The 21,162-nt window shown below is 37.9% G+C and overlaps 2 protein-coding genes across 2 annotated transcripts; both read left to right on the top strand.

Moving 5' to 3' along the window:
* The first annotated feature begins 933 nt into the window (after positions 1–933).
* On the top strand, positions 934–6,172 carry LOC307145969 (PTB domain-containing engulfment adapter protein 1). Its single transcript, XM_079849654.1, has 6 exons — positions 934–1,023; positions 1,114–1,251; positions 2,267–2,371; positions 4,055–4,114; positions 4,503–4,575; positions 5,641–6,172. Exons 1-6 carry the CDS (start codon positions 943–945, stop codon positions 5,688–5,690), a joined length of 507 nt encoding a protein of 168 aa, XP_079705780.1. The 5' UTR covers positions 934–942; the 3' UTR covers positions 5,691–6,172.
* A 4,075-nt stretch (positions 6,173–10,247) lies between these two features.
* On the top strand, positions 10,248–20,829 carry tmem106c (transmembrane protein 106C). Its single transcript, XM_079850078.1, has 8 exons — positions 10,248–10,366; positions 10,805–11,057; positions 11,317–11,380; positions 14,319–14,478; positions 14,745–14,885; positions 16,402–16,451; positions 16,836–16,889; positions 19,693–20,829. Exons 2-8 carry the CDS (start codon positions 10,844–10,846, stop codon positions 19,847–19,849), a joined length of 840 nt encoding a protein of 279 aa, XP_079706204.1. The 5' UTR covers positions 10,248–10,366; positions 10,805–10,843; the 3' UTR covers positions 19,850–20,829.
* The last annotated feature ends 333 nt before the right edge of the window (positions 20,830–21,162 follow it).

Here is a 21,162-nt window from a genome sequence, read left to right as displayed (position 1 = left end):
ATACTAAATTGAAGAAAGAATTGGTGTAAAGTGTAAAGGGTTTCTTTAACTTGTCCGTATGGCTAAATGTTCATAAACAGCTATGACAACACAATGTCAATACAACAGATGGTAATAACAGCCTTGTTATCAGGCCTGATGTGCCATAAAGAAAAGAAGTTTTATACAGTTAACCATTAACATCACACAACTTCAACCCTGAAAGACAGCAGAAGAGGACATCATCCCAGCGATACAAAGTTCTCCCACAAACGTAAGTGCATTTACAGTTTCTCATGTGTGTGATCAAAATGTATGAGTTGTTTTGGATATGTAGTGGTTTCTGTGCCCTGTGATTTGCATTATATACTAATAAAAGGGAAGTTAGCTCTGGGAAAAGCCTGCGCAGTAGCATTTGTTGGCTGATATCTCTTGGCTTGATATTATGTAATGTTAAGCCTTTTTAAAGAGTGCCAGAAGTGTCCAAATATTTTCAGGCCACTTTATGTCATTGTTTAAATAATGTTTGATAAATATTTCATCTTGTCTTCTTTACAAGTGTGTATTTTGTCATTTTTAAACAGACGACAGACAGTAAAGTGGTGAAAATGAGTGACATAGATGACGATAGTGAAATATTCTTCTCAGTTAAAGTGAGTATCACCTTGTCATAGATTTAGTCAATAGCTTTGTTGCATTTATGTGCTAAATAATATTAAATAATAAAAATGTCTTATTGCAACCACTCACGTATGGGGTTTGGGGATTGTGTGTAGTTTTTGGGTCGTGTCCAGGTGGTCCGTCCAGGTGGGATGCAGATTCTGACAGATGCAGTCGAAGCCCTGCAGGTGATAACCATAAATGTCGCTCTACTGTAGCCACTACTGTATTATATAACTTGATCCTGTGTCCCTGCATCCTATTATTATGACTTTCCTTCTCTTTTAGGATCCTGACATAGAGATGGCTGAGAAAATGAAGAAAAGTAAAGTACATCTGTTTCTGACCAGAACTGCCATTGACATCCTCGAGCATAAAACCAAGGTGTGACTGAGGACTATGTACTCGAGCTCAGACAGTGATACGCATGTGTACGACACCCTCATTCACTCTCTCTCTCACTCCTTTTCTCAGTTCATGCTGTACTCCTGCGCTCTGCCCTCGGTTTCCTTCTGTGCAGTTCATCCGTCTCAGCCCAAAATACTGGGCTTCATAGCCAGACACCCAGCGGCAGACATGCACCACTGCTACATCTTCCAGAGCAAGAAGTTTGTGAGTTCTGGAAACCTTAAAGGGGTGGTTCAGGATTTTCGACATCGGACCTCATTTTCAAGTGAGCCTGGTTGTTATTCATCAGTGGAGACAGTTTTCAAAAAAATTCATCCAGTCCTTACTTTTGGATAGTTCGCCTATGCTAAGCTAGCGCGAGTCAATGGTGCACGTTAGCCTGCCATTAAAAACAGTTTTACCCACTCCACAGTACACCAAAAGCAAATAAATTATAACGCCAGACTATCGATGTAAATGTCTGTTGAGAGAATAATGTTAGAAATCAAAGTACTCTTGTATCTCATTTATCTGCGGCAGGTAATACACTTGCATGATTGTTATGTGGACCGGCTCTCTCAGTTTCCTAGGTAACCAAATATAACTCGCCGCTGCTGTAGACTGCTTATAAATACAGGGAACAAATGATAACTAATGCAATGTGATGAAAGGGTAGTTTGATTTCTAACATTATTCTCTCAACAGACATTTACATCGATAGTCTGGCGTTATAATTTATTTGCTTTTGGTGTACTGTGGAGTGGGTAAAACTGTTTTTAATGGCAGGCTAACGTGCACCGTTGACTCGCGCTAGCCTAGCATAGGCGAACTATCCAAAAGTAAGGACTGGATGAATTTTTTTGAAAACTGTCTCCACTGATGAATAACAACCAGGCTCACTTGAAAATGAGGTCCGATGTCGAAAATCCTGAACCACCCCTTTAAATGCATTGACACATTATGCATTTAGCTCAGTATTTACTAGATTAAACAGCAAAATTGGGTTTCACTTTATTTTGAAGGTGCCTCTTTAATCTTAGTTTTGATATCAGCCTTACTGTAGGTATGCTATTTTTTGATTTTATGAACTTCAATACATTTTAATAAGAATTTAGTATGTAATTTATTATAATTTATACTAATAAATGTAGGATTAAAGTTTTGGAAATCTGTCACTTTGTGTTAAATCTTATTTTCGAGTTGATTTTTAGATTCTCTGTGCTGTTTTTCTCTTTCTCAGTCCCATCTTCTGGTGTCCATCATTGGCGACTCTTTCCGCTCTTGTAAGCAGAATGAAGGTCAACAGGGCGATCGAGACCTGGTGGTGGAGGCCCTCAGACACAAGGTACAGTGACCAGTCAGCATACAGATCACATCAGAGAAAGGCCAGCACTAATTTAAACATGGATATTCAACACGGCACTAAAAATAGCTGTTTCGTTAGAAAAATCAGACACTTTTTTTGTAAGGTGTGATACATTTCATGGCATAATATTCTCTTTCAGACAGAGAGGTTGTATTTGCCTCTTTTGGTGCTTCTCAATAGGAATGCTGCATCCAGGACCTAAAATTAACACTCGCCAAACGCCAAATGCGAGTAAAAATCAGTGTTGGCGAGTATATGAAACAGTGTCGATCGCCAGTTGGCTGGTCAAATTTGTATGAATTCTAAGAAAGCAATATTGAGAGAATATAAACATGAATAAATATGAACGAAGCACGTGGGACGAGTTAAAGTTTAAGCCTTTTTAAGCCAATTTAATAGTCAAGCACAAAAAGACACGAAAGGGAACTCGATTCGTTACTAAACATCTGATACGTGCGTCCAGAAATCTGTGTCTCAGACAGCACGTGAATTCTGACCTGAGCTCTCTTTCACATCTTCTTGCGCTTGAGCAGACATATTCAAACAAAATTGTCAAAAGCATCCTCGTAAACAGTCGGTTATGTCTTAAGTGAATGTAAACAGCTGAGAAAGTGAACACGTGTATCAGTATCAGTATGTTAGATTTGCTCTTAAAGGGACAGCAGCCTAACAGTCCGGCTGCTGTCTGTGATTAAGGGGCTGTCTACACGAACGTAAAAACGTAAAACTTTTTATGCGTTTTGGCCGTTCGTTTACAAGACAACAGCGTTTTGGGTGCCTGAAAACGCAAATCTCTGAAGACGATGACGTCATGCACATGCGTATTATGGTAATTATATTATTATATCGTATTATAATGGTGTCGTCTGTTCGCGGAAAACTCTACGTTTTAAGCATATCGTTGTCGTGTAAACGTACCCTTAATATTAATCAAACAACAAAAGACAAACTTTTTTTTTTTTTTTTTTTACTTTAATAGGATTAATCTATGTTTCATAACTGGTAAAAAAAAAAATTGGTAGGTGTGGCAAAAAGTTAGTTAAAGGCCCTGGCTGCATATCTCTGCTGCCACGTCATCAAGCTCCGTCAAAGGATGTCTCAGTTTGAAGGATCCTTGGAAAACAGCCTTCATTTCAGTCCTTCATTCAGCTCATTTTGAAGGAAGCATCTAGTGTATCCTTCGCATCCTTAAATCACCCACAATCCTTTGCACACATTCCAACTGACTGAAAACGAGTCGACATTGAGCTTGCCTGAGTTCATTATGAAATCAGAGACAAAAATAATAATTTCGGAGATAAAGGAATTATGTTTTCTTTTGTTTCGTTGTAAAGTAATTACATATTGCTTAACTGTGATAATGTAAACCACTGGAAGACCACAGATGGTTGTCATTACCTATCCTGCATTAAAAGAAAGGCAGTTAATCTAAAGGTTTTTAATATAAAGTATTTTTCAAATTACATTTTAATATTTAGTACAAGCTTCCAAAGTACTGAACTACGAAGCACACGCCCTCATTAGGATGCAGCCTTCAGTTTGAGAAGCACCCATAATTTGTCACTGAAAACTTGTCAAGTCGCGCCTGCTTGCTCAGTGGTTTTGATTGACTAGTATCTGTTTGAATGCTTGAACTGTCTGAGATCTCCCTCTGCTGTTCAGAATAAGGTACTGGAGCGAGAAAATGCTGAGCTGAAGAGGAGACTGCAAGCCAATGGAGAAGTGGGTTATGTGTCAGACTATGACCAGGCTACAGTCACAAAGCACATACACAAGCATGTTTAAACACTAACACATGCACACACACACATGTCTCCTCATATAACAGCTGCAAAGCTTAAAGGAATAATTCAACGATGAAAATAAATTACTCACCCTCACAGCTTTCTGTAAGGCACACAGTTAAATATTTAAAAAACTTACAGATTTCTATATAGTGACCTTGGGTGTTCAGCTCGACTATTGAACTATTCCTTTAAGAGACTTCTTATTATAACGTATAAGTTTATGTACACATAAATTTATTTATAATATCCAGCTACAGCATTGATTTCATTATGGGTAGCACTTACTGTGGCGATCTCTCTGGACACAGATATTTATCTTACAGGACGCTGGTGGAGTCCAGAACATTTATGAAAATGAGTCGGATATTGATAAGCCTTCATCTCGATCAGGACAGGGTATGTGTTGAGAAGTCACAAATACAACACACAAACGTAGCTCTAAACGCATACAAAAATAATACTTATAAAAGTACATATTATGAAATTAATATAAGTGTTAACTGAATGCAACGTTTTCGGACACTTGACTGCATGTTATTTACATTTAAATTAAAAGGCCTTATAGTTTACATTTTTATTACATGCAATTAGTTGAACTTTAGAGTGTTTTTAATGACTAATGTAAGGCTTGCATCTTTATGTAACTTCATAACTACTTCTATTGTGTTTGAAACATGGTTAAAGTTACTGCTGAATGTAGACATATACTGACAAGCATTCATGTTTTTATGTTTTCATATTTTAAACTAAAATATACTTTTATTTCATATATTTAAAGTCACGCATTTAGTCACGCATGTGTAATGATGGAGGTGCAATTTACTTTTTATATCTAAAATATATTAACTTGAAATGTAATATTAAAAACACACTATAATTATAATCAAGTACTTTACATGTGCTTTAAAATGTTAGTCAGCATATCAAAATAAGTGCACTTCTTTAAAGCAGGACTAGATATTATTAAAACAATGATATTAAATGTACTTAAAAATGAAACTTTTAATTTGACATTATTACAAAGTGAACTTTTTAAAAAAGTACTCAATTTAATACACTTAGTGGCCTTTCATTTCATTAATACTGTATTATATTAACTGCAAGAGTAGTTTTGTAAATATATACACATATTTGTATACACACACACACAGACATATATATATATATATATGTGTGTGTGTGTGTGTGTGTGTGTGTAAAAAAAACTCTTAATAACATCAGTAAAATTCTACTTTAAATAATGCTCACCTGCATGTATACAGTATATATCATATATATTTCCATGTCAAAAAAAGGAAATAAGCTTACACTTTACTAATGTGCCCATCATGTCTCCAACTGTAACATTACCTTAATGATAAACGCTTATGGCTGTTCGCCATAAAAATGTTGCTACATTTAGTTTTGGTATTGATATGTATGATATGCAATCTTTTAATTTGTCCAATATTTTTATTTCAGTGAGATTCTTTTCAGAAGATGACAAAACTCCTTTGCAGAAGAATTTCTGAGTGGAAACAGATAAAGTCAGATATATGCTCCAGAAATGACTCCTGAACAACACATCCAGCAGAAGCTATAACACTGAGCTCCTGCAAACACTTCAACAAAACCTATTATTTATAGGAACATCAAGACAAGATCATTAAAAAAATATAATATTTAAGATTAATCTGTGAACATAGGTTAACAAATAAACATTTATGAATTGTGTTTTGTTGGTATAAGGCAGTTGTTCCCAACTGAAAATCATCATGTTTTATCCTGCTGACAGCCTTTTGGCCTATGACATGTAACCTATCATATTAATGTAAACATACTTTGTTATGATACTCTTCCATTGCAAAACTATTAAAATAATCAATACTGATGTATAGGCTACAGAGTGATACTTGTAAACGTTTACCTTAAATGGACTATATATATATGTATTTGTGCTGGGCAATGATTAATTGTGATTAATCGCATCCAAAATAAAAGTTTGTGTGTACATAATATATGTGTATGTGTACTGTGTATAATTATTTTGTATTTATAAATACACACACATACATGTACAGTGAGGAAAATAAGTATTTGAACACCCTGCTATTTGGCAAGTTCTCCCACTTGGAAATCATGGAGGGGTCTGAAATTGTCATCGTAGGTGCATGTCCACTGTGAGAGACATAATCTAAAATAAAAAATCCAGAAATCACAAGATATGATTTTTTAACTATTTATTTGTATGATACAGCTGCAAATAAGTATTTGAACACCTGTCTATCAGCTAGAATTCTGACCCTCAAAGACCTGTTAGTCTGCCTTTAAAATGTCCACCTCCACTCCATTTATTATCCTAAATTAGATGCACCTGTTTGAGGTCGTTAGCTGCATAAAGACACCTGTCCACCCCATACAATCAGTAAGAATCCAACTACTAACATGGCCAAGACCAAAGAGCTGTCCAAAGACACTAGAGACAAAATTGTACACCTCCACAAGGCTGGAAAGGGCTACGGGGAAATTGCCAAGCAGCTTGGTGAAAAAAGGTCCACTGTTGGAGCAATCATTAGAAAATGGAAGAAGCTAAACATGACTGTCAATCTCCCTCGGACTGGGGCTCCATGCAAGATCTCACCTCGTGGGGTCTCAATGATCCTAAGAAAGGTGAGAAATCAGCCCAGAACTACACGGGAGGAGCTGGTCAATGACCTGAAAAGAGCTGGGACCACCGTTTCCAAGGTTACTGTTGGTAATACACTAAGACGTCATGGTTTGAAATCATGCATGGCACGGAAGGTTCCCCTGCTTAAACCAGCACATGACAAGGCCCGTCTTAAGTTTGCCAATGACCATTTGGATGATCCATGGGAGTCATGGGAGAAAGTCATGTGGTCAGATGAGACCAAAATAGAACTTTTTGGTCATAATTCCACTAAACGTGTTTGGAGGAAGAAGAATGATGAGTACCATCCCAAGAACACCATCCCTACTGTGAAGCATGGGGGTGGTAGCATCATGCTTTGGGGGTGTTTTTCTGCACATGGGACAGGGCGACTGCAGTGTATTAAGGAGAGGATGACCGGGGCCATGTATTGCAAGATTTTGGGGAACAACCTCCTTCCCTCAGTTAGAGCATTGAAGATGGGTCGAGGCTGGGTCTTCCAACATGACAATGACCCGAAGCACACAGCCAGGATAACCAAGGAGTGGCTCTGTAAGAAGCATATCAAGGTTCTGGCGTGGCCTAGCCAGTCTCCAGACCTAAACCCAATAGAGAATCTTTGGAGGGAGCTCAAACTCCGTGTTTCTCAGCGACAGCCCAGAAACCTGACTGATCTAGAGAAGATCTGTGTGGAGGAGTGGGCCAAAATCCCTCCTGCAGTGTGTGCAAACCTGGTGAAAAACTACAGGAAACGTTTGACCTCTGTAATTGCAAACAAAGGCTACTGTACCAAATATTAACATTGATTTTCTCAGGTGTTTAAATACTTATTTGCAGCTGTATCATACAAATAAATAGTTAAAAAATCATACATTGTGATTTTTTTAGATTATGTCTCTCACAGTGGACATGCACCTACGATGACAATTTCAGACCCCTCCATGATTTCTAAGTGGGAGAACTTGCAAAATAGCAGGGTGTTCAAATACTTATTTTCCTCACTGTATATATTTAAGAAAATGTGTTATTTATATATAAAATATTCATATTTATATATAATATAAATTATGTATAAATATACAGGCAAATATTTCTTAAATATATACATGCATGTGTGTGTATTTATAAATACAAAATAATTATACACAGTACACACACACATGTATTCATTAACAACTTCTGTTAATTGGAAGCATCCCAAAAAAAGAGTGTTGATCACCGACACCACATGCTTGCTTTATTAAATAGATCAGAAACCCATATCTTCAGTGAATGCTTCGCTCTGCCGGCAGATTGAAGCAGAACAAGACTGTTGGAAGGTGGTCTTGAGGCATGTAGAAGCTGTTGTCAGGTTTTTGGAGAGAGGGGGCTTCCATTCCAAAGGCATGATGAAAAACTGGGATCACCACACAACGGGAATTATCTTGGTTTGCTTGAACTGATTGCCGAGTTTGACAGTCAAGAACATAATAAAAAAGAGTTTATCTAATTAATGAGCGAGAAAACTAAGAACATCATAGCAGATGAAATCCAACAGGCCAAATATTTTTCTGTGATTGTACATTCAGCAGGGTGAAGTAGTTGAGAGATTATTGGGATTTGAGCCCCTCTATAGCCACACAGGTGCAAGCCTTGCAGAAGGTGTACTAAAAATAGTGCAAGTGTAGCCCATCAGATCGTACTAGCCCGGCTCCGAGCGGGACTCGATCCGGCGTCTCCGGGATGGGAGGCGGGCGAGCAAACTAGTGCACCACTTGAGATCAGGGGGGTGAGGTTTACCTGGACAGCTCACACTAGCTGGCCTCCATTACACAAGACTTGGGATTGGACTTGTCAAACTGTTGTGGACAAAGCTATGATAATGGAAACAATATGTCAGGTTAATATAGCAGACTTGAAGCACACAACCTGAAAACTTTATACCTTTTGCAGCACATCAACTCATTCCTGGAATCATATAGGCCTATTTCATGACAATAGCCCCTTTCACACAGCAATCCCGGTATATTACCGTAAAGTTGCCAGAATGACTTTACCGGTAAATACACATATATGCTGTTCATACAGGCAACGGCGTCCCGGCTTTTTACAGGTAAGAGACCATTCGCACATCAGCACTAAAATACCGGATAAATTCTGTGATGTCAGTCATCAGAAATGATCTTTAAACGCTGTGCCGTTGTCTTCATCCGCATGAGCATTTTTTGGCATGAGGAGAAGCGCTTTAGTTTAACTAACTGTTCAATTTTTGACGTCTGAGTGAAAGGCATATGATCAAACAGAACGCGTTTTTGCTCTTGAAAACACGAGACGCGCATAATAGTATCCAACTGCAGAGCCGCAGCGCTGACGAAAGGAAAAGAAGGCTGGGTCTCGAGCGTGAAACGCTGAAAAAGCTGTGAGACGTGGCCAAACGGTCAAAGATTGCTACCACTGATCTATATAATGACAGCAGGCAGTGAAGCCACCGGAAGTGTTCGAGCGGCCATCTTACGATTCCCTACCAGCAGAGGGCTCCAGTGGCCGTTATACAGAGATTGGTAGCTCCGACGGCACTTTTAAGATGACCCGCTGTGCAAAACGACATTCACAAAAGGATGTAGAAAAACTGCCCACAGGTTGTAATTCAAGCCCTGTAAGTAGTCATTTATATGCACAATTGTCGCTATCAAAACGAAACAAACTCGTATTAGGGCGAATCATCCCAATAGCAACGCAGGGGGGGATGCCGCTGGCAAAACCAGCAATGCAGGTTTGAGAGGTGGCGCCCCAACAAATGTGGCGAGAATCACGACTTGCTTTACGGCACGACGTCACATACATCAACAACATATGAAGCAGCCTCTATAGAAGACACTATAGCATGCATTTCAGACGTGAATCATGGCAGAGTCAACGAAGAAAGCGCGGTCGGAAGAGTGCAGAGACGGCTCTGCGTGAGTGGTATTTACAACGGTAACGATAAATACAAATACTCCACAGCGACTCTAGGGGTCACTGTTTGATAAAAACGGAAACTGCATAGTGTGCCTTTAACTTAGTGATTGATATCATGTAAAGAGACACTTTCAACCAGCATAAAAAAAATAATAATTCTGGAATAAATCACATACCCTGCCTTTAATTGTGAATAAATAAAATTACATTATATATATATATATATATATATATAAATAAAAAAATCCTAACAACATGAAGGCCTACTCAAATGTTTCAGACTCTCTCACACAGAGCTCTTTCACACAGCAGATTGAACTCAGTTACGCTAATGTACTCAAATTAATAGCTTTGCTACCTTTAGCGACGCTACTCATCACTGTTTGTTTAAACGTTTATTTTGCGAAAATACCGCGCTGAGTAAATGATTTCTTATTTGCAGCAGTTGATCTCCAGATCGACAGATGGCAGGAGAGTCTATAGAGAGCTCAGTGATTGCAGAGCAGAGAGTGAGAAACAAACACAAACGGAATCAACCTGGAATCAACCCTACGCAGTAGAGGAGTGAAAACACTGACTTCTGTGCGTCTGTACACTTCAACGGTAAGATAGACCTTTTCACTCGCATCAAGCTTACCTTGAAATCACAACAAAGTGATCAAAATATAAGTTTCCAAACGTAAACTGATTGCAGCTACAGTTTCCTAATACATGCCGGTAGTTTGTTGACGTATACAGTTGTGTACAGTTGTTAAGGTCAGCTGGATATATAATAGACTGGGTTTAAACAGACACACTGGTATATGTATATGTATATGTATTTGTATATATATATATATATATATATATATATATATATATATATATATATATATATATATATATATATACACATATATATACATGTGTATGTGTGTGTGTGCATATATATATATATATATATATATATATATATATATATATATATATGTGTGTGTGTGTATGTATTATGTATATGTTTGTGTGTGTACACACAGTTACTGACTGATCATCTGTGTACAGTCTGTTGTATCAGGCTGGAGCTCGTGTGGACTTCTTCTCATGGGTGCATCTGTGTGCCGGTATGGGCGCTTGCTCCTGTCTGTCCCGGGTCACCGCAGGGCTGAGGGCCACATGGGGGATCTGATGGGTGGGGATGACTCTCTGGACGGGCTGGACAGACAGGAGGACATCGCCCAGTTCCCCTATGTGGAGTTCACAGGTCGAGACAGCATCACCTGCCCCACCTGCCAGGGGTCCGGACGCATCCCATCAGGTACGGACGTGTTATAGGGAGAATCTCGCTAAAACATGTCTGGGTCATATTTCTGCTTGATAACGAGGAGGAATGATCCCTATATTAGAGCCACACTGTGACTTCATGACAGTTTAACAATTTGTTCCCAAAAACTGTAAAGCATTTGCACATTTAAGTTATTGATTGAGGTCATGAGGTTTTAGAGATGACTGTGTGAACTTTGGTAGGATTCTTCATGTTATCTGACCGTCTGATTGAGTCGAGGCTTTTCTTTCAGGGCAGGTGAATGAGTTAGTTGCTCTGATCCCCTACAGCGATCAAAGGTTAAAGCCACGCTGGACGTAAGTTATCACACATCAGCACACATATCAGCACATTCTCTATGGAAAATGCCTGGACGTTCATATTTGATATTTGCCTGAATGAGCCACAAATTAATATGTATCTTAATAAAAAGAATGCTTATTTTAAAGCATGCTTTAAATGGATAGTTGATCCAAAAATTCTCTCATCATGTACTTACCTTCATGCCATCCCTGATGTGTATGACTTTTTTCTTCAGATAAACACAAATGAAGATTTTTAGGAAAATATGGATCTTTAGTCCATATAATGCCTTTGACTGTCTGCCGCTCGGTTGACGCTTAAAAAACCAGACACAGTGATCATGACGGTAATCCAAACGACCACAGCGCATGGATCAATGTCTTCTGAAGTGAAACGATGGGTGTTTGTGAGAAAAATACGAATAATTTAAACTCTTAACTATTTAACCATCGCTTCTTCATGCTAGAATTGCCGGATTATGTCGAGATGAACTTGTAAACGCATCTAGGACTGTAGGCCTGAAGCAATGATTTATAGCTAAAAGAGATTAAAACATTAGTATTTTTCTTACAAACACCCATCATTTCACTACTGAAGACATTAGCTGCATTTTGGGATATCGCATTAAAAAAAAACACTGGATGGAAACGCCAAGGTGCGCATAAAAAAACGTATATGCTCAATCGATAAGAAGATGTGCGCATAATCAGCGACGGAAACACATTTGCAGAACAAATCCCTCGATGCGCAACAAAAAAAACGTACATGACTTTGCCTCAACAGTGAATGTGATTGGATATCTGGACTAACCAGTGGACCAATCACATCGCACAGCATCGCAAATGTTGGTTGGTGGTTCTGGAATGCCTGAGCCGAAGTCTGTCAACAGAACACAATAGCTTTGTGTTTGTGTGTGTGGGTTTTCAAGCGTCAAACGAGTGGCACCCATTCACTTACTTTATATATGGACTTATTTCCTTAAAGGAACACGCCGACTATTTGGGACTTTAGCTTATTCACCGTATCCCCCAGAGTTAGATAAGTCCATACATACCCTTCTCATCTCCGCGCGTGCCGTAACTCTGTCTGACGCACCCACCGCTAGCCTAGCTTAGCACAAAGACTGGAGGTGAATGGCTCCAGCTAGCATACTGCTCCCAATAAGTGACAAAATAACGCCAACATTTTCCTATTTACATGTTGTGATTTGTATAGTCACAGCGTGTACAAATAACAAGGTCACATGAGACACAGCCATCTTCTAACCGTACACATACTGGGAACTATATTCTCAGAAGGCGAAGCACTGCTACTTCTGCGGAGTGATTTACTCCAACTCTGAGCGAACTCTCTGCTCCTCACCACGGGGCTTCTCAGGCACTGCGAGCAAGTCACTCCACCCAAGAAGCAGTGCTTCGTATGTTTACGGTGGGTGGATACGGTATACGGTAAATACAGTGAAAATGTTGGCGTTATTTTGTCACTTATTGGGAGCAGTATGCTAGCTGGAGCCGTTTACCTCCAGTCTTTGTGCTAAGCTAGGCTAGCGGTGGGTGCGTCAGACAGAGTTACGGCACGCATGGAGATGAGAAGGGTATGTATGGACTTATCTTACTCTGGGGGATACGGTGAATAAGCTAAAGTCCCAAAAAGTCGGCGTGTTCCTTCATTCAGGGATGCAAACAGCGTGCTTTTCGGCGCCTCGCGCTTTTTTCACGTCAGTTTGGGTGACAAAGTCATCTGAAGCCATTCCATAGCTTAATGTGAGGGACAGAAGTCTATTTACATCATTAAAGTTTATGGAAACTCGTTTTCCCTCCTCTGCGGCTGTCAATCATTCTCTATTCAGTAACGTTATTCAAACAGCGCGCGCGCCTCGTCCGGTTACTGCAGGATGCACGGTAAAACTCTCTCCAATATGATATATTCACATTATAATGCTTGATCTGTAGAGAAAAGGCTGTGGATTTGCATAAAATGACTTTATTTTGTTGGAGTTTGTTGCTGTTTTTAAACAACTCGCTACCGTGTGCCTGTTAGATCACACACATCACAAGGACTAAATCGGCATCAAACGCACAATAACTGGAATTTAAAACTGTGAAGAAACAAATAATCAATAAACTGTTGGACAGATATACATTAGGATTTGTGCGCTCGACATTTCTTCGCCTTGTGCCGTGCCGTGAACTTTTAAATGCGCACTTGCTGTGACTCCATGTTGCTTTGAGCACATCATTCTGCACCCGCGATGCGCATACGCGTTTTGTGCGCTCTGTTTTGAAGTGTTTCATATTATCATGGTTTTGCGCACTGAAAGATTATTAAAAGCCTATTTTTTTTATACCTAGCCTGCACAATACATTTAAAATAAGCATAATTTAATTGTATATTATTTCTGTGTAGTGTAGCGTAGGCTATATAAATACACTTCTAAATTCTTGACATTAATATATAAATATAAAATTGTGAAATGTTTGATTTCCTGATTGAATTTTATAAGAGTACTAATAGCAATTTGTTTTTATTAACATGTTTAGATTTGATAAAATTACTGTGCAGATTTTTTCAAAAATGACTTTTTGCTGCTGATTTATACACTCACTAAGTTTAATAAAAATACATAATAATACATTTATGTAATATTTAAAGGTGTTAACCGTAATCTTACACTGCAAAATGATAACTTAGAAAGGATTAAATTCATCACAATTATGTAAGTATCTGGATATTTGCCGCGGGGCGAGGGCTTCGATAACCTCTCTTTTTTTTTTGACCATACATGTGTTTGCATCCCTGTTCATTTGTGTTTATCTGAAGAAGGTCAGTCATACACATCAGAGATGGCATGAGGTTGAGTAAATGATTTGTAAACGAACGTTTATTTTTGGGTGAACTCTTCCTTTAACAGACTGAAACGGATTGATGATTGTGCAATTGTTCTCCTGTCAGGAAGTCGTATGTGGTGCTGTCAGTGATTTTGTGTCTGCTGGCGTCCATTCTGGTGGCGTTCTTCCTGTTTCCACGTCCTGTGCTGGTCGTTGACGACGGCATTCGCTCTGTGACGGTCCAGTTTGACCGTAACAACAGCAAAGTGAACATCAACATGACGGTGATTCAATGTCCTTAGATGAGATTTTATTTACAATGGGTTCAATTATATTGAATGTAAAGCAATTTTTTTATCAAAGTGTCCCTGAATGTTCAGAAAATAGTATTTATAATCTTTCAGAATCAAGACTCTTGTAATATACTGGATACAGTCCGTGTTCACAATGCATCTCCAATGCTTCGAATCAGAAAACGAATTTAAAGAAACTTTAAACTTGTGAAAACTGTCTGTACCGTGTGTGATATTTCTTTATTTGATTTAAACAGAGCTCCCTGAACTTCAGCAACTCTAACTTCTTCACGGTGTGGGTGGACAGTGTGAGCTGTCAGGTGCTCTACATGAAGACAGTCATTGGATCTCAAACGCTGGACAATGTCATCCACATTCAGCCTCTCAGCCAGAGACAGGTATGATGAGTCGGCTTCATTTATAACGGTCACTACCGTTCACAAGTTCGGGGTCGGTTCGATTTTTCATGTTTGAAAGTCTCTCATGATCACCAAGGTTGCATTTATTTGGTCCAAAATCCAGTAAAAACAGTGGGGTAAAACGAGGCTAAAGGTGAAGAGGCGCCTTTGGTTTTAGTTTCCTCTAAACCGCTAGATTGCTCAACTTGCCGCAGCACGATCCAAAACATCCGTTTTTCAAGATGCACGTGGATTTTTGGCTGATCCTTGACGTGATCGCGGGCAGCAGCGCAAAGTTGATTCTGTGCTCATTTAATCTGATATTTGATGATTTTTAAAATGTTGTAGATTTAAGTAGCAAATGAGAATCGCTAAAAGTATTGAATATATTTGAGACTAAGGTCGTCTTAATGATTTCAAGCTAATTAAAGCAATAGTTTTTCAATAACGGAAGAATATGTAAAAGTATGGTGTTTGGGGTTAAAGGAAGGCACAGTAATTAACATGATGATAAATATCTGGCTGACTTTTCCATTTGTTGACATGACATGGTTAGATTCAGATGGTAAATATCATATATTGGGTGTCCACCTTAGAGGTAATCACCTTATTTATAATGAAACCATCATATATAAAATGTGACATTAATCATGTCATATAATAGAATATAATATTATGGGATATCCTTCAGTGCTTTCAGAATCTTTACTTTTTAAAATAATTTTGTTAATGTAATTTTTATATTAACTTTTTTTAATGACAGTGCATTTATTGAACAAAAATGAATTATTTTATTTATCAAAATAAACGGAAAATAGTACAAACTTTGCTAAAGTGGTTGTTTTGAACAAGTGTTAACTTAGACATTATTAAAAACACGATTTTAGCTAAAGTATTTGTGGCCATAACGTGTGCCTTTTGCCCCGTGCTGGTTTTGTTTTACCCTGTGTGTCTGTGGGGTAAAAGGCCCCCCTCTCCACCTCATACATTTATAAGATTTTTAAACAAAATTAACAAATTTTATGATTTATTTTCGCACAAAATCTGTTGCTCCATCAATATTCAATACAAACATATATATTTTTTTGCAATCATACACTATGGGAGAAGTGAAAAGCACATTTTTTTTGTCTTAAGGTGTGCCTTTACCCCGTTGTACCCTAATATTGTGAAATATTAAAATGTTTACTATTTGAACATATTGTAAAACGTAATTTATTCCTTTGATCAGCATCATTCCTCCAGTCTTCAGTGTCACATGATCCTCCAGAAATCAGTCTAATATGCTGATTTGCTGCTCAAGAAACATGATTATGATCAATGTTAAAAGATTGTTGTGCTGCTTAATATTTTTGTGGAAACCGTGATGCGTTTATTTCAGGATACTTTGATGAATAGAAAGTTCAATAGAACAGCATTTATTTGGGATAGAAATCTTTTGTAACGTTATAAAAGTCTTTAACTTCTGGACTTCAGTGTGACAGATTGTTGAGTATTAACCTGTTTTTAAATGCAGGTCAACTTCACCGCCAGTCTGGAGATTGGAGGAAGCCTCTCTTATGTTTAGTGAGTATCATATCAGTTCTTTTTAAGGCCTGTTCACAACAAGAATAATTGCTATAAAGACACTTATATTAGCGTCATAACCAAAGCATCTGTTTATTATAAGCATACGCTGCAGTTTTGTCGTCTGTCGCTTTAAATGCTCGAGCTCTTCAAAGCAGGATGGATTCTGATTGGCTGTCAGTGGTTTTATCATTCATCAGCTGGATGAAGCTGAGCCTATAGTTGTGGTGTGAGTGAGTGGACTCTGCTATAGTTTTACATATAGAATTTTTTTATATATATTTATAGTTATCATCCTTGATGTGAATGGGCCTTTTGGATGAACACGTTGACGTCTGTTTGTCTGCTCTTCTGTTTCTGAACTGTTTGTGTCTGTTTTCTCAGTGCCTTTTGCACCATGGCAAGCATCAAGGTCCACAACATTGTGGTGTTCATGCAGTAAGTTTCTCATCACTACATTTTTGATTATTTTGCTGTTGTCCTACATTGAACATTGGAGGTGCAGTGGCGCCTCCAGGACATTTTTAATGGGGTTCAATTTTTTAATGGGGTAAAATTCCAAGAGGTTCCCAGCGAAGGTCCGGACAATACTTTTTGGAACAGTTTCCTTCGGCATAGCCGTAGTACTTTGTGAAAGAAAAATAAAACCTAAACACTCAAAATTTTTGGGCCCCAAGAGCCAAAACAGGGGTTTTTACAAATATTTCTCTCAACTGGGTATGAATATAAAAAGGTAAGATCAGATGTTTTATTTAATTATTTATTTAAATATGTATTTATTTACATTTAAACACCAATGTGTATGGCACATAGAAGACCTTGGGACTGAGGGTTTATCTCTTAAAGGGGTCATCGGATGCAAAATTCATTTTTATATGGTGTTTGCATATAAATGTGTGTGGACACAACCACCATACAATGAAAAAAATCCATTCACTCCTTAACCTAAGCCTAAACACTCTCAATAATCAAGCCGTTTGTTTTTTCTGAGCTTTATGATGTCATAATGCTCATGCTCTGCCCACGCCACTGATGGACTGTCCCGTATTAGCATATTTCCCGCCTTCAGCCAATCGACAGCCCCCATGGAAGAGAGGGGTGGGGTGAGCAGTTGCTCATTATGATTTAAAGAGACATGCACTGAAACGGGTCGCTGTGAACAGAGCTGTTTTTGAGGAGGTAAAAAGGGTGTTGTTTTTCACAAACATTGGGGAATTTTAACCAAAGTATATTACAAACTTTACATGAAGACCCTAAAGACTCAGAGTCATACTAACTTGTGGAAAATGGGCATCCAATGACCCCTTTAACACTAGAAGTGCCAGAATTCCATAACTACTAGAACTGCCGCAAGCGGTCATTTTGACCGCTATATTCCAAACTCTATATCTTTAATGATAAATACCCAATTGAGAGATTAATGCATTTATTGTATTAATATGTCTTTAAAAAACAAAACAACACCAAACTGTACATTTAAACAAGTTTAATTATACATTTATAAATAAATAATATCCGTAGATGTCCTGAACAAAATGACGGAGTAGCCCATATTTGTTTACACAGTTCGATCGCGTCGCGCCCGCCGATACACACACACACACACACACACACACCAACCATATTCCAGTATTGCAATTGACATTGCCTGTTCATTATAGCCACAATAAAATATAATAATAAAATAGTCAACCTAACATATAAAAATTCCACTGCTCTGTTTGTAGCCTAGTAGGCTAGCCTACAATTCGTACCATTTTGCGCATGTGAAGAGGATGATTTTTTCCATCGATATTGGAACGTGAGTGAAGTACAAAGCCTATAATAAAGAAATAGTTTACCATCCAAATACATCGCAAATGTTGAAACATTTTGATTCTAATTAGAAAGTTACGTGAGCCTAACGCCGCTTACTTTCACTTTCGCTTATAACGCATTTCATTTTGGCTTGTTTATAGTTATTTTTTCATTCTTGTTCTGTTCTGAATATCATTACATTTAAATGATTTGTTGTTGAATATGTTTAGTGTATTTTTAACCACATTTTATTGTTGTGTATATTGGTATAGCCTATAATAATACCGCGAAATTCCGTGCGGTCAATATGACCGTCTATGGCCGAAATAGGTAAATATGTTCATTTGTTTTTTTGCCTTATGTGTAATTTATATGAAAAACATTTTAAATGAAAATACAGACACTTTTAGGAAAAGTCAGGTACCAGCAGGATTGTATTTATTTTTTCAACAAAGTTATTGCAGATATAAAATTCAAAACGGTCAAAATGACCGCCATGGCCGTTCTAGTGTTAAGAAAAGTATGGGCCATTTTTTTTAATATATTTTGTTCCAAGTAATAAACCACTAAAACAAACAATCTAATAATGAAAACTCAAAATAAAGTTAGCTAGTAGCCTAATTTTCAACTTTTATTCACGCATCAACTTAAAACGGAGCTACAGTGAATTAAATGCTGTGGGTTGACCTAGTAAGGCTAAAGCTACAAAATTAATCTGTTTTACAAGGGAAAACCATGGTGAAACATATACAAGGTTACTTGTGAGTTTTGTCCATTTGAAGCTCAAAGCGATCACTGCAGTGCGATTAAAGCTCGCATACACCAGTAAAGTGGAGGCGGAGTTCGAGAAGGAAATCCTGAACAGAATGTTCCTTGCTGTTGAAATTTGATGTAAAATATTAAAGTTCATGTTTGATCATATGCGTAGACCTTAAAATAGTGCTCTGTTATCCATTAAAGGGATGGTTCGGAGTAAAATCAACCTAGGGTCCTTTGCACCATGACCTCGAGCCAAACACCCCCCCAGAAGCCTTTTTTTCCCTCGGTCGAACATTATTAAAGTTAGAGCTTATTTAGAGATATCTAAATGGCTTAGTGCAGGTGCTAATGGATCCAAGGATGTATCTCGTAAATTACCCCACTAATAATGCCCAGAATGGCACCAAACTTCTACAGTAGTACAAATAGGTTCTGTACTCATAAAACGAGGCATTGGAAAGTTTGTAAGCACATCAGGAGTTTATTTAAATAACGCTTGCCTGACGGCTCATGCTACCGCTAACCCGGACGTCGACGTCACTTCAGTGGTTTAGGAAAAGCATGTAAAAGTCCTGGCAGAAAGCGATGCATAAGGATGTAGTGTAACGACAAATTATTATTAGAGTCTTAGTCTTGAGTACATTCTTCATGAAATGTACCTGACGGCTTCTCTTATACACCCCAGGACCTCTGTGAAGACCTCCTACATGGTGCGGACGACCCAGAACACACTGGAATCGTACCACTACATCGACTGCGGCGCCAACTCCACCAACCACCAGCCCTCAGGGGTGAGCTGGTCCAAACCTCACGTCCCTCAGAACGGGAAACTGCTCAGGTGAAACCACTGGATGGCTGAAGCTCAATGGCAGCACGCCTTCATCCATTCGACTCCAAGTTCTGTGCTTTACTGAAACTGAACAGAGCAGCTATGATGAAAGATATTGCTTGAATTAATTCCTCGGTTTGAAACGTATGCTCTCTGCTCAAGAGCTTCTCACTTGCTGTAGTATAAATCAATGATCTATAAAGGGTGTTATATCATTTTGCAGTGATTGATAAAAAGGGAGATTTAATTATTGAAGGGATTGTCAATGCTGAGGTGCACTTTAAAGTACTTTTGGTTCTGTAAAAAATGTTATACTTTGCTTGATTATGTCTTATGCAATTATGCCAAAGATTTCATGTGTTTACTGCTGAAGTCATTTCTCTGATTGATGGTTGTTGAACCGTGTAAATGAACTTGAATCGGTCACAAAGAATCAGGACATATGTCATATATACAGCGAAATAGCATGTGCGCATGTTCTCAACGGATTTGATACGTACTTCAGAGGTTTCGTTCTGATTGCTGTGATATTGGAGATGACGTGACTGTTACAAAACTATTAAGTGTGTCACTTTGCTTCTGTGAAGCCATGAAAACTGAGATTATAGAAATTAGATGTTCAGTGATTATAAATCAAAATGAAAAAATATAAATTAAATATAAATTAAAAAATAAGAAAAAATGGTTTTGTTCTTACTCATGTGTTAGGGGTTTCACCAAGTTTTTATCTAACAAATTCTGAAAATGTTTACGTTCATGAATCATTGACAATCATAAGAATCAGATTACTGCTTGTTTAGATGTTTTAAGAAGGGCATTTGTTTCTTACCTGAAGTTGCACATTTGGATGAATTATTTCTATTTTTTTATGTAAAATATACGTTTGATTGTATTTTCCATTGTCTAAAATGAGAAAAATAAGATGATAATAAAAAGTTTGTTTTGAATAGCATTTGGGAAGAAAAATAAAATCTTTTTTTGTCATTGTTTTTTATTATTGTATGAAGCCATTCTTTTTTCTTTTCCTCAAATTTCCACATGCCAGATTTTGAACATAAACATTCAGTGAAAACTGTCCGGTTGCATTTCAGTTGCACAAGTTGCAAACTGTTAACTTTAGTTTTTTGTCGACTTTTATATAATTTAGAAGCATTAAAACTGAAGAATCATCCCTGAAATAATGCAGCAACAGAAATGATCATTAAATCCATTTCATGGAACCTTGTAGTCAAGACCACAGAGACCAAGACAAGTCCAGTTCCCATCAAATCACTAACAATAAAATTCATTTAAGTGTTGCAGAGGTGGCACAGAAGTTGCATCTGA

Source organism: Squalius cephalus (genome assembly GCF_949319135.1).
Source record: "Squalius cephalus genome assembly, chromosome: 18".
NCBI lineage: Eukaryota > Metazoa > Chordata > Actinopteri > Cypriniformes > Leuciscidae > Squalius > Squalius cephalus.
Note: the sequence above shows the minus strand (reverse complement) of the source record. Positions and strands in the feature narration are given on the sequence as shown.